This window comes from Mytilus edulis, chromosome 3 (assembly GCF_963676685.1).
Source record: "Mytilus edulis chromosome 3, xbMytEdul2.2, whole genome shotgun sequence".
Taxonomy (NCBI): Eukaryota; Metazoa; Mollusca; class Bivalvia; order Mytilida; family Mytilidae; genus Mytilus; species Mytilus edulis.
Genome location: NC_092346.1, coordinates 84,638,000 through 84,652,304, shown reverse-complemented (window position 1 = coordinate 84,652,304; position 14,305 = coordinate 84,638,000). Strand labels below are relative to the sequence as shown.

Genomic DNA, 14,305 nt, shown 5'->3' with positions numbered 1-14,305 from the left:
AATGCCTCTACTCAACAATGAAACTTTATTTTTTGGCCGACATTTCTTGAAGAAGACATAGACAAACTAGCGAATTTGAAAAAAAATTGGGAGAATACAGTTTCATTTTGAAAAATGCATTGTTCTAAAAGAGGGACGAAAGATACCAAAGGGACAGTCAAACTCATAAATCTAAAACAAACTGACAACGCCATGGCTAAAAATTAAAAAGACAAACAAACAACAGCACACACGACACAACATAGAAAACTAAAGAATAAACAACACGAACCCCACCAAAAAACTAGGGGTGATCTCAGGTGCTTCGGAAGGGTAAGCAGATCCTGCTCCACATGTGGCACCCGTCGTGTTGCTTATGTGATGACAAATACGGTAAATAGTCTAATTCGGTAGGTCATATTCATGAAAGGGAAGGGGATTGTAGTTACGACGTAAGGAACATATCCGATATCATTTGTGAAACGGTTATTCCATAACTGTCAACCAACTCGTGATGGCGTCCGTAAAATTTACGAAGGGATGATTTCATCTTCACCATTTGGAACTCTTGGTTTAATAGCTTCCTTGTGAGCAGCAACCCTCCATCAAGAAACATGGAAATAAACCACAAACAGTCACAAACATGGAAATAAACCGAATCCAATGAAAATACAATCTTCACTATTCTGAAATATGAAACACCAACCTTATACTTGGGTTCAACTCAAGACTAACCGCTGAACAACTTAAATTAATAATTATACGCGTTAAAAGGGTTTTAACATAACATTCAGGAAAACCAGAATGCATGCTCCGTTTCTTAATTATCAAAATTATCAACGAAACCATAACAGAGAACTAAAACTACAAAAAGGGCCAATGAATAAAATTGAGAAAGAAAATGGGGAATGTGTCAAAGCGACAACAACCCGACCATAGAGCAGACAACAGCCGAAGGCCACCAATGGGTCTTCAATTTTAGCGAGAAACTCCCAAGACAGTATAAGCATAACGAGAAAAAGGTAAAGGTTCTGGTAGCAAACGGCCAATAGGAATCAACACATTTGACTCCGCCAAAAAATAGATGAATGCAAATTCAAAAGAATTTTGGAAAATTTTGATTTCAAAAGATAATCAGACACCATCTAACATTATTTTGTTAAGATCTAAATGCCAAAATGAAATAGCATTTAAAAAAAACAACATTTAAAACAATATTCCATATAAGAGCCCACTAAGGTTTATACTGGTCTACCACAAAAACTCATCATAGAAACCAGGATTGAAATCTTGTATTTGCACCCGTCTAAAAAAGACTCATCGGATCCATAAAAGTTAAAAAGATCAAATAAAACACGAAGCTGAAGAGCATTGAGGACAAAAAGTCCGGCCCTCCTTTATTTTAGGTGTCCCAACATTACTGTTGAAAAAATGGAGGGTCCCACAATATACATGTATTTGAATACATTTTGTAATTGATATATTATATAATATTCTGTTGTATTGATTGTACTGATTGTTTATATATTATTGCCTTGCATAAGTCTGTTATATTAAAACTGTTTATATGGTTTTGGCTTGAATATAGGTTGTGGGACCCTAAAGTAAATGAAGCATTTTTTTTACATAAATAAGGCCGTTAGTTTTCTCGTTTGGATTGTTTTACATTGTCTTATCGGGGCCTTTTATAGCTGACTATGCGGTATGTGCTTTGCTCATTGTTGAAGGCCGTACGGTGACCTATAGTTGTTAATGTCTGTGTAATTTTGGTCTTTTGTGGATAATTGTCTCATTGGCAATCATACCATATCTTCTTTTTTATAATGTATATAAGTTGTGGGACCCCTAAAGTAAATGAAACCGTTATAGAACTCTTTTACTTTAGGGTCCCAATTAAATAATCTTTATATGGTGTTTGGCTTGTATATAGGTTGTGGGACCCCTAAAGTAAATGAAAGCATTATAGCACTCTTTTACTTTCGGGGTCCCAATTGAATTATCTTTATATAAGTTGTACGAAATCTTTAAATAGGTTGTGGGACCCCTAAAGTAAAAGAAGGCATTATAGCACTCTTTTACTTTAAGGGTTTCAAAGTTTGTATTACAAAAAATACAGAAAAGTGAATGCTAAGTCATTTTACTAAAGGCAAATGCATTTTAAAACAGCAAAAAGATTGGAAAATTAATTAAAAAATTAAATACACTTAGAACAGGTATATAGGGAACTATTTTTTTTTATATAATTACATACCACGAACTTTTATGGACTGGGACCCCTAAAGTAAAATCCAAAAATATCGGGACCCTAAAGTAAAAGAAGGCAAAAAATTCCTAAAAGTTTTGCATCGACCCAGTGGGTGTAAATAATCAGCATATATTAAAATCTTGTATTTTCGCCAGACGCGCGATTCGTCTACACAAGACTCACCAGTGACGATCGAATCCAACAAAGTTAAAAAGGACATATAAAACACGAAGCTAAATAGCATTGAGGACAACATTCCTAAAAGTTTTGCCAAACACAGCTAACGTATTCTATTCCTGAGGTAGAACAGATTTTTTTTACATAAATAAGGCAGTTAGTTTTCTCGTTTGAATTGTTTTACATTGTCTCATCGGGGCCTTTTATAGCTTACTATGCGGTATGTGCTTTGCTCATTGTTGAAGGCCGTACGGTGACCTATAGTTGTTAATGTCTGTGTCATTATGGTCTTTTGTGGATAGTTGTCTCATTGGCAATCATACCACATCTTTTTTATATTAAGCTGGTTCTCGACTGACTGCTACACTTTGTTTGAGTGTAACGATAATACAAGCGGATTTCCAGTTTAGAAAAGCCTCAGTATTACAAAAATTCAAAGTTTTGTTTACAGTTGATTTATAATCATGTCAACACAGAAGTTCTGACTACTAGACAGGTGATAGCTTCGGGGGAAAAAACTCCACCAACAGTGGCATCGATCGAGTGGGTGTAAATTAATTCATCATATATACAAGGATTTAAATCTTGTCAATCTTGTATTTGCGCCAGACGCACGTTTCGTTTACTAATCAGTGACGATCGAATTCAAAAAGTTAATAAGGTCAAATAAAAAACTTAGTTTAAGAACATTGAGGACAAAAAAAAAATCAAAAAGTTTGCCAAATACAGCTAAGGTATTCTATTCCTGAGTTAGAAACGCCTTAGTATTTCAAAAATACAAAGTTTGAAAAAGTCAATTTATAGTTATGACTATTTCAATGGTAATTCATGTCAACACAGAAGTTCTGACTATTGGACTTGTGATACCCATGGTGAATAAAAACTTAATCAGCAGTGGCATCGACCGAGTGGGTGTAAATAAAATCATCATATATATCAGGATTTAAATCTTGTATTTGCGCCTGACGCGCGTTTCGTCTTCATAAAACTCACCAGTGACGCTCGAAAAAAAAAGAAGTTACAAAGGCCAAATAAAGCACGAAGTTAAAGAGCATTGTGAACCAAAAAATCTTTAAAAGTTTTGCCAAATACAGCCAAGGTAATCTATTCCTGAGGTAGAAAAACCTTAGTATTTTCAAAAATTATAAATAGTAAAAACCCAAAACAAGAATAAAGTCGAAGAGCATGGAGGACCCCCCAAATCCCAAAAGTTGTGCCAAATACGACTACGGTAGTCTATGCCTGGGATGAGAAAATCCTCAGTATTTCGAATGATTCACTCTTTTGCAAACAGTTAATTTATAAAAATGACCATATAATTGATATCCATGTCAACAACGAATTGCTGACTACTAGGCTGGTTATACCCTCGGGGACGAAACGTCCACCAGCAGTGGCATCGACCCTGCGGTGTAAATAGTAGTTATCAAAGGTATCAAGCTTAAGATTTGATACGCCATACGCGCGTTTCTTCTACATAAGACTCATCAGTGACGCTCAGACCAAAAAAGATAGAAAGCCAAACCAATGTAAAGTTGTAAAATATTTGTCATAAAGGGCCAACCATTGGTAAAATCACGATATATTCAAGCCCCATGAAATATTTCTTAAATATCATCAATAAAATTGTATGTCACGATTTGATCAACAAATAATGACAGATGTATCTAGGTGATGTGATAGAGTTGAGTTTTACCATTACCTGTTACGAGCAATAGTGAAAGAAAAGATAAACAAGGGCTTGAAACACATAACAACCTAGGAAGGAAGAAAAAGCAAAAAAAAAAAAAGTGTATTTACGCAATTGTCCTGGTCCATCAGACAATTCCAATACTAATTGCTGTAGACATTGAAACTGATACCAGTTCTTTTAACAACGAAGTGCAAGAAAAACAATAACATCCTTAAAAATTCTTAAAGCTGCTGACATAGATTCTATACATGCTGCAATGTTGAAACCAAATATTAACACACCAACAGAGCTAGTTATATATATGATCTCTTTTGTATTGGATACCTAAGCTTCACAAAATTCCGTACAAACAACGATACATTGCCGGCTCACCTGCATGTTCCACTAAAGATTGACCATTAGATTGACTAAAATTCTGTCCGCAGTGAAAGGGTCTTCAGAAATATTGTGAAACTGTTTACTCGCGTAGTGGTATTAACTATATGTGGATTCTTAAAAATTCTAAAGAACTTCTAGATAATTTTTAATCTCGGTCTTTTCTGAAATAAGTTCTATCAAAACTTTTGACTTTTCAATCCTGTATACCACCACTCCCCATGTGAAATTAAAAAATCGCCTGAAAGAAATAATCCACAGTGCCTTTCAACATGCATGTGAAATAAAAAAAAATTGAAAAAACATTGAACGACAAAATTTCTTCCTATGTGACGTTAACATTTTCGGACGTCAGACACGCGAAGTAATGAACGTGTTTTGTAATTTGATAGATGCTTTTGTGCTTTTTTGTAAATGTTTTTAACAAAAATGGCTAAATAAAAAGTTCAAATGAATATAAAACAACTGTCAAAATCCTAACTCGGTACAGGTATTTCCTTATGTTGTGTAGGAACTTGCAGATTGAACTTGGTTTTATTTCTAGCTTAACCTCTCACTAGTATGACAGTCACTTGTATGATAGTCGCATACAACTCCATTATATTGGCAACGATGTATGAACAAAACAAACAGACATAATAGGTAAAATTGTCAAAAGTAGGGATACAGCAGTCAACATTTTGTTATAATCTTAAACAATTTAAAAACTAATAAGAAAACATAATGGTATAATACATTGCCACAGAGCACATACGCACAAATTAAAGACAAGAATACAAAAATGACCATAGCACAGTAACGAACTGCTAGGATGTATAAGTACTGAACCACGCCAAAAGGATATTACCAAAAAAAGGACTAGACCGTCAAGGTTAATCATTTACAAAAGGAAAGAAAGAACACCATAACGCGTGATTAACATATACATTTTAAAAAGATAACTGATCATGTATAATAAATAATAATTATATGTGAATTTGATACGGAATGTGTATCAACAAGGTCTTGGTATCGTCAGATGAATCTTTCTATAGAAAGTACGAGACGGGTGTCACATGTGGAGCAGGATCTGCTTACTCTTCCAGATCACCTGAGATCACCCCTAGTTTTTGGTGGGGTTCGTGTTGCTTATTCTTTAATTTTCTATGTTGTATCATGTGTACTATTGTTTGTCTGTTTGTCTTTTTCATTTTTAGCCATGGCGTTGTCAGTTTATTTACGATTTATTAGTTTGACTGCCCCTCTGATATCTTTCGTCCCTCTTTGACATAAACCCTAGTTCATCAGTATACAGGGTTGAAAAATCAAGTTTTGATAGAATTAATTTCAGAGAAAGATAGAGATTTTAAATTAGCCACACTTTCTTTAGAGAATCCACATATAGTTAATACAGCTTTGCTAGTAAACAGGATCACGGTAAACCTGAAGAACCTCCTTCAATGTGGACAGAATGTTTGTCAATCTAATGGACAACTCCTCTGTAGAACATGCAGATGGACCGGCAATGTACCGTTGTTTCAATATGGAATTTTGTGTATCTGGTGATCTTTCTTTGAATGAAAGGACGAGACGTTTATTTATATACATAATAAGTAGATCGTTTCCAAATATACGTTCAAAGCAAACAGTTTACAATGATAGTGAAACACAGAAATGCTGAAACAGTCAAACATACTTCTTTTTTTTATAAATTTTAATTTACACAGTCAACATAGATCAGGAGAGGAAATAACTCAAGTTTATGTTTCAATATGAAATGTATTACTCTGGCTTTGCTTAATTATGTTTTCAAATAAGCAAATACAGAATCTTTTCAACCATTTCTTGAATTCCTTTCATTGTCTGCATCTATTGATCCCCTAGGCTTTATTTTCATTTCAACACGTTTCAAAGAATATGCAAACCTGCGATTCCAGTGGTACCAAATGATGCCACGTACGATTCCATCGGCAGATATTGGAATAGGACCACCATCGACATAAAGTCCATTCAATGCTGAGTATCCACAATCTCTATACCACCATCCAGACAGGTCTTTCTGGGCACAGTGGGCAAACCAGTGATCGTTATCTCGATCGTAAGTACTAAATTGCATACCACTCTGATATGTTAGCGAATCTCCCGCTGTTCCTCCCTCAAACCCCGATACGGATAAACGATAGAAGTCCGTCTCTGGTGCCACACGAAATGTCGTCCACTGTGAGTAGGCGTCACGTCCATCCCAATCCCACATGTCTATTCGCAGTGTGTAATTAGATGTGTATGTTAGCTGGTGGATTACTTCATTGCCTAGCCAGTATTCGCCGTTAGGGTTTCCAAATCCACCAGCATATAAATTCCATGTACGAGTAAAGTTGGTACTTCCGTCCATACGACGCTGAATAACAGTCCATCCACCATTTGATGTTTCTAAATCACAATACAAGTTTAAAATGCGGTCATCTTGGAGTTTGATTGGATATACTCCGCTTCTTGTTATTCCATTTAAAGACAGTTCGCTACAGTCTGTAAACATAATATATTTGTTAATTCATTTATTTTATATACCAATTTTCTATTTACATTAATCTATAGTAATTCAGTACTTTATTTTATGTATTCATATTTTTTTTTTTTGGGGGGGGGGGAGGGTTACTAAATCGGTATCATCAAAAGGACTGACGGTACTTGTGGTACACATTGCTTAGTCATTAGTTTTATATGGTGCGTCTTGTGTACTTTTATTTGTCTGTTTGCCTTTTTTATTTTTTAGCCATGGAGTTGTCAGTTTATTTTCAATCTACGAGTTTGACTGTCCCTCTGGTATCTTTCGTCTCCCTGTTAAGAATATTATTGACAGGTTATACATTATAAGACTATATATTTTAAGTCATGTTTTACTGAACAGCTTTGAGATTTAATGTACTTGTTTATGTTGCACTTTGAATAGACATAAATAAAGAGTAGTGCATTTTCAATCTTTTTTTGTAAGAAATGCATTAATATACATATATCAGAATTCTCATATTTCATTTACAACAACGTAAAACATTTATCCACATTATAAAAAGTATAAAATAAACAAATTTACAGGGCATGGGCTCGAGAATAGGTAGTTTCGCTTCTTTTGTATGTTAGTCTAGACGCGATCTAATTAACTATCGAGTTGACCTTCGGAGACCTCATAAGTTCATATAACAGTATAAGCGACATAAACATAAATATAGATATAAATAGAAACGAACTCGTGTATTCTGATTTTTCTAGGTCTGTTTAATTTAATATTATATATTAGAAATATATGTTAATCACCATTATTACCTGTATAAGAATGATATTTCGTGGATCGAATCAGTCAAACAAATGATTTACATTTGTTTCACTTCCAATGTTGACATTCTTTTCCTTTAAATAACTCAACACGCACAATGCATGCGTTATCAATCTCTAGCTATAAGGGCTCAAATTGAAGTTCAAATGAATAAGGATTCAAGTCAAATTATTTACTTGCAAGTAAATAATTCCTCATCAATGTTTCTCAGCTTATTTTGAGAAAAATGAAAGTAAAAGCGAATTAGTATTTCTCTATTACACTTTCATTAATAATTTAACAAAAGGAATCGTATTTTAGATTTTTTTTATATATCTCGTAACTACGAGATATATAAAAAATCAAAACTATGATTTGTTTTGTTCAATCATTAATGAAAGTGAAATAGAGAAATACTAATTCGCTTTTAGTTTCATTTTTTTTTATTGTCCATTGGGCTAATAAGCCATCCTCTCTCTAGGTAATGTGTTTTCTTGTTTTGATGTTATTGTGTTTCAATCAATCTTATTTGTCAAAGTTGTATTTCAATATCAGCTTCGTCTTTCTCTTCTTAACAGTGACAACGAAAATAAATAACATTATCTTGCAATGTGCATACCTCTTACAAGTGGAACATCACTCAAGGATGACGTGTATTCTTTCTTTTGACGCAATTTTGATGGTCTGGTCTTCTTTTCTTTCTTCATTATACGTTTCCGCAAGTCGTCTATTCTCCTTTAAAAGAACAAAAAAAGGAAACATGAATGAGTTTTAGGCAAATTTATACAGCCTTTAACAGAAATCATGAAGGAAACACGAAAACCCAAAGATTTAGACACAGACAAATTTCCTTTGTAAAAAAGTAGGATGTTGTTTCATGAGGGATCAAATCAAGTACTTGTTTGTTCGTATTTTTGTTTTATATCTTCGTATTTGAGAACGAAAGAAAAGTCAGAATTCAAATCTTTAGGGGAAAATATTACACACACAGGCGAAATATTTTCAATGGAATAAAATTAACGGTACCAATTTTCTTGCACCAGATGCGCATTTTGACAATACATGTCTCTTCAGTGATGCTCGTGGCCAAAATATTTTGAACTGTTCTGTTTGACCGTTACAAGAAATGTGTATCCATAATTACAACGTATATGTTTCGTTTGTGGTAGAAGACATACTTTCTCGCTTGTGACTTTAGCGATTTATTCCCAGAGCAAGCGAGTTCACCCTATGGGTTTGATGGGACTCGTGTTGCTTGCTATGCACATTCCATGCGAAGAAAAAACACAAATATTTCTGTTATTGCCTGTATTGTTACTTTTAAAAGACCTTAGCTATGTTCGATTATGGCCTACAAGACTTATCCTCTTCTCGACATACTGAGTACGAAATTCATAAATCCCTTTTTACTTTGCCTGCTTATCACTTGGTCGGTTACGTGTTTTACTTAAAATTCCGTTACGTTAAATTAAGGGGCACAAGCGGTCAAATTCATGTTCACCGATTTGAATCCAATTCCCACATTTGATTTATAACCATGTAAAACATTTATCCAAATTATAAAAAGTATAAAATAAACAAAAGGTAGGGCCAATTTGTCGGAATTTTTTTTCACAGAAGGGTCAATTTCAAAAAGTGCCGACAGAATAAAATTTACTATAAAAACAATAAATAAAAATGTTTTTTGATCAATATCTCGATTTACATAAATTATGATATGTGTGATCAATAGTATTTAACCCTCAAAAAGAAAGAAAGTCCAATATGCGAAATTTCGGGTGTTTTTAGGTGGGAAAAACAGAGAATCCCCCAGAAGGACATTTCAAACCCCCCAAAAAATTATGTTTTTTATGACTGTTATAATTAATACTACTTTTTCCCTCAAAAATGAAATTGGTTTAGTGTGTCCTTATTACATAAAAAAACAAATTTTTACAGAAAAAATTATAAAATCGCTAAATTGTACCGATATAGTTCCTTAATAAGATAGTGGATAAGCATCGTCGTGGCTCCATGAATAGAACACTGAACTACTAATGAATGATGGATTTGAAGAAAGGGTTCGAATCTCGCTCAATCTAATTGAAATTAAATCTCTCACTCGCTATTGAGAGATTTAATTTCAATTAGATTGAATCTCGCTCACAATATTTGCATTTTTTTGTGTTGTTATATTAACTTTTAATGTTTCTATCATATTTTTTCGGATGTTTGCTTAATTCAGAGAGTCATTCTGGTTCATTTTGACTATATAGTTTACTAGTATATCATTTAACATGTATTAAAGAAAAAAATAATGTATCGCTTATTGTGTGTATTCCTATGACTGTCCATACTCTTGACTTACTTTGTATATATGTGTCTACATTTATTACATGTATTCAAGGGACAACTGTCGTCAAACTGATGTAGGTGACTGTACATAACCAATAACACGAGAAAATAGATTATATAGCAATGAAGCCCAAATGTTGCGGGTGTAATATACACATAACTTAAAATAAGGCCATTGTATACAAGTTTCAAAACAACACAAACAATTTTTCGAAAGCTTTTTTGAACATGGTATTATATGTAACAAATGCAGTCAACATCAATTGTGTCGCCAATTCACAAACTGTGTAGATACTAGCACTGAAATGTTTACCACCGTCCCTCACGCCGATACCTAAGTCATCAGAAAATAAAACAACACAACATAACAAATCTATTACACTACAAATCGTGATTGTAGGTAAAACATAAAGAAACTGTTCTTCTGTATCACAACGAAGGGCCGATTTGTTAAAATGCAAGAAAAGCAATATAACATGTGTTAGTAACACAGGGTGATGATCTATGACCAACTGATGTAAGATGTTCTCCGGTTAAAATAATACATGTATTATCTTATCTTATTTTATAGACGATAAAACCAGGACAAATACAGATATACATATATTCAGAATGAGAAAAACACGATTTGAATTTGTTCGATATTATTGGGCTCCTTGACAAGTTACGTTGTATGGTACCTTGCATAAAGGATGTTTAGAATAATTTAATAAAATCAATATTAAAAAATCAATAGTCTTGGCCTTGTTTTTGTAGGAATACCTGTTCAAGGTATGAAAATAGATGATGTGACGTATTTTCATGTTCTATAATCAACATCTATGATATCGGGCTATTTAAAACATGATTTACCTATCTTATCGAAAGAAAAAAAAAATCCCAACAAATTGGCCCTACCTCTTTACAGGGCATGGGCTTGAGAATAGGTATGCTTCGTTTCGTGGGTATTTTAGTCTTGATGCCATCTAATTAAATATCGAGTTGACATTCCAAGACCACCGATGGTCATATAAGCAATATAAACACACATGCAGATATAAATAGAAAGTGAACTCGTGCAATTTGATTTTTCAAGATCTGTTTAATTTCATATTATAGATTACAAATATATGTTTATTATCGTTTTTACCTGTATAAGAATGATTTTTTGGTGGATCGAATTAGTCAATCAAAAGATTCACCTTTGTTTCACGTTCAATGTTGACATATCTTTTTCTTTGAATATATGAACACGCACAATGTATGCGTTATCAATCTCTAACTAAGGGGTTTAATTGAAGTTCACATGAATACGGATTTAATGAGGTCGGATTATTCACTTGCAAGTGAATTATTCGTCATCAATGTTTCTTAGCTTAATTTGACAAAAGTAAACCGTACTGGCTGTATTAATATTTCACTATTTCACTTTCATTAATGATTGAACTTTAGATTTTTTATATATCTCGTAGTTAGTGCCCCTTTAAGTTATTATCATATTCAAGATTTAATGGTACAGTACAGCTGAGAAGTCAGCTACTAGTATGTTGGAAAAGTACGTACCCAATCAAATCGGTGAGAAGTACTTCTCTGGAAGTTTTATCAGCCTGCATATCTGTCTGCAATTTTTCTAGAACCATACACTGATGTTCATTTTGAAGTTCAAAAGATAAGGATCTGTACTGTGGTGTATGACATATACTGTTCGAAGAATGTTGTCCACTCGATTGAGATGGACCCAATGACAAACAGACAACTGTAATCAACACAATTAGTTCTATCTGTAAAAAAATACATTTAAACTTACTTTATAAAGCATGTTTCTAATTCTTTTTTATTATCATTATTGTTGGTTTGTTGTCTCTTAGGTGTACATCTCCAGTCCTTACCTTTCCGATGCAGATGGAATTTATATCAGCCAATTTGTTTCCATTTTGTAAACAACGGATCAAAAAGATCACTGATATGATTATAGTCTGACCTTATGTGAGTCCTAATACATGCAATCTTGATGAAAATTCAAAAATAAAACAAGGGAGCTACCAGAATGAAGAATTTCGTTGATCAAGTAGGCCCACAAACAATGTTGTACGGAGAAAACGATGATTCAAGATGAATTGTATTTTCAATCTTTGAAAATTATGGATTTTCAATCTTTGAAAATTATGGATTTTCAATCTTTGAAAATTATGGATTTTCAATCTTTGAAAATTATGGCAAGCCGTTCTCGTTAAAACTATGTTTAAACCCTTTTTTCGAAAAAAAAAATACACACTGAGATTTAAAAACCAAAAATAACACACTGAGAAATCGAAATTACACACTGTGATTTGAAAAAATAAAAAAACACACACTGAGAATTCAAAATTACACACTGCGATTTTAAAAAGGCACACTTAGATAAAATAAATTGAAAAACACACACTGAGAATTGTTAATTACACACTGAGATTTCAAAAATACACACTGAGATTAATATGCAAATTACTAATGAATATTCATGAGATGAATAATTCACCAGATTAATATCTTGATCTCAAGACCTCTTGTCATTATAATGAAATGCGATTCCTTCAACCAACATTCGTAATAAATTTCAAGACTTAACATCGCTCATATTCATAAGTTTGTTGCCTATAATTCTGATCATTACTACCAGTGTATCGGGATTTTTTTTACTTAAAACCGCTTAAGCATCATGCGGGGTCCTTTTTTCAAAAGTCTTCCAACTGTTACCCTGATTTCGCAAGGTAATCTTTTATATTTTTGTTACGTTTATATGCTATAATAGACACTTCAGTAAAACAATTGCATTCTTTGTTTTTTTTGCAGATTTTTCCAATGTTTTCTTATAATTTTAAGTTTTTCACCATTTGGTTATATTTTGTAATAAGAGTAAGTGGGTATTTTTCTTGTTCTTATATTTCTAAAGGTTTTTTTATAAATAATTTGGAACCAAATCGAAGGACTATAGCGAGTTCTGTCCCCTAGTTGTTTTAAGCTTGTAATAGATTCAGATTAAGTATGCTAATTAGATATGTGCGCATAAAAAGTGCGCACAAATTTCAGTGTGTAATTTCAAATTCTCAGTGTGTGTTTTCACTGAGTTTATTTATTCTCAGTATGACTTTTTGAAATCTCAGTGTGTAATTTTCAATTCTCAGTGTGTGTTTTTCATTTTTGTATCTCGAGATCAGTGCGTCTTTATGAAATCTCAGTGTCTCAGTGTGTAATTTTTAATTCTCAGTGTGTCACGGTTTTGAAGTTTTTAAATCTCACTGTGCTTTGATGTAATTCTCAGTCAGTGTGTAAATTTTTCGAAAAATTGTTTAAACATATAGTTTTGACGAGAACGGCTTGCCATAGAAAATCGGCAAACGGACCTAGAAATAGTCATTTATTCACTATTGCACGTGTTTGTCTGTTTCTCCATATATTTCCACATTGAGGTAAAGGACATTCATGAACGAAGTGCCCAATTTGTATACCTGGAGGGTTGGGCATATTCTGCTTAATTTCTACTCGTCGTATTCAATGTGTTGTTTTTGTGTTGTATTTTTTTTTTTAATTTCTCCAACTCCAATTAATATCAAATATAGAACGATAAACAAATGTTTCTACTGTAAAATAAAGTTTGAAATGAACTGGAAATGAAATAAAAGGTCTTACCATTTTCAATAACTGCAACCACTCCTGAACAAATGCGTTTTGTTGTGAAAAGAAGTAATAACGTAATAACTCTTTTTTCAAATTATTATTATGCGTCACTCATAATAACGCAGAAAATCTTAAGTTTCGTTATAATAAAGCTGCCTAAACGTAATAAATGTAAGTATTTTGGTTTTAATTGAAATTAGAGTAGGATTGTAACAAAACAGATATTTTTTTGGACAAACATTGAATAAAATAACCCTCTTGAACCTCCACAAAACATAAAAGTAATGAACCTTTACGGTCATTTGTAATTGAAATTACACATGTTTCTAATTAAATATTTCACAAGGAAGCCTAAATGATTGAAAATATTGGCTCCTTTTCATTTTCTTACAACCACACATTAAGAAATCTTCAAACAAAACAACAATCGTCTGCTTCTGATAAACAATAAATAACGTTCACACGGTAAAACAATGACTTTTTCTTCACTTATCATTTGTGTTAGGTTTATGTAAAAAACAGTGCACATGCTGAAATATTTCACATGTCTTTTTGGCTATGATGTAATATAAAACGG

At 33.0% G+C, this 14,305-nt stretch overlaps 1 protein-coding gene across 1 annotated transcript; it reads right to left on the bottom strand.

Moving 5' to 3' along the window:
* Positions 1–6,144: 6,144 nt before the first annotated feature.
* On the bottom strand, positions 6,145–14,157 carry LOC139514582 (microfibril-associated glycoprotein 4-like). Its single transcript, XM_071303974.1, has 4 exons — positions 13,741–14,157; positions 11,635–11,852; positions 8,378–8,493; positions 6,145–6,974 (listed from the first exon to the last, which is right to left on the bottom strand). The coding sequence occupies exons 1-4, from the start codon at positions 13,741–13,743 to the stop codon at positions 6,283–6,285; spliced, it is 1,029 nt and encodes a 342-aa protein (XP_071160075.1). The 5' UTR covers positions 13,744–14,157; the 3' UTR covers positions 6,145–6,282.
* Between the last annotated feature and the right edge of the window lie 148 nt (positions 14,158–14,305).

What these genes read in the sequence shown, in the direction of transcription:
- LOC139514582 (XM_071303974.1), bottom strand. An exon ending in CTTCTCACCGATTTGATTGG is followed by an intron (nt 8,494 to 11,634) that starts GTACGTACTTTT and finishes GTTCTTTTAAAG; the next exon opens with GAGAATAGACGACTTGCGGA. An exon ending in TGATGTTCCACTTGTAAGAG is followed by an intron (nt 6,975 to 8,377) that starts GTATGCACATTG and finishes TTATGTTTACAG; the next exon opens with ACTGTAGCGAACTGTCTTTA.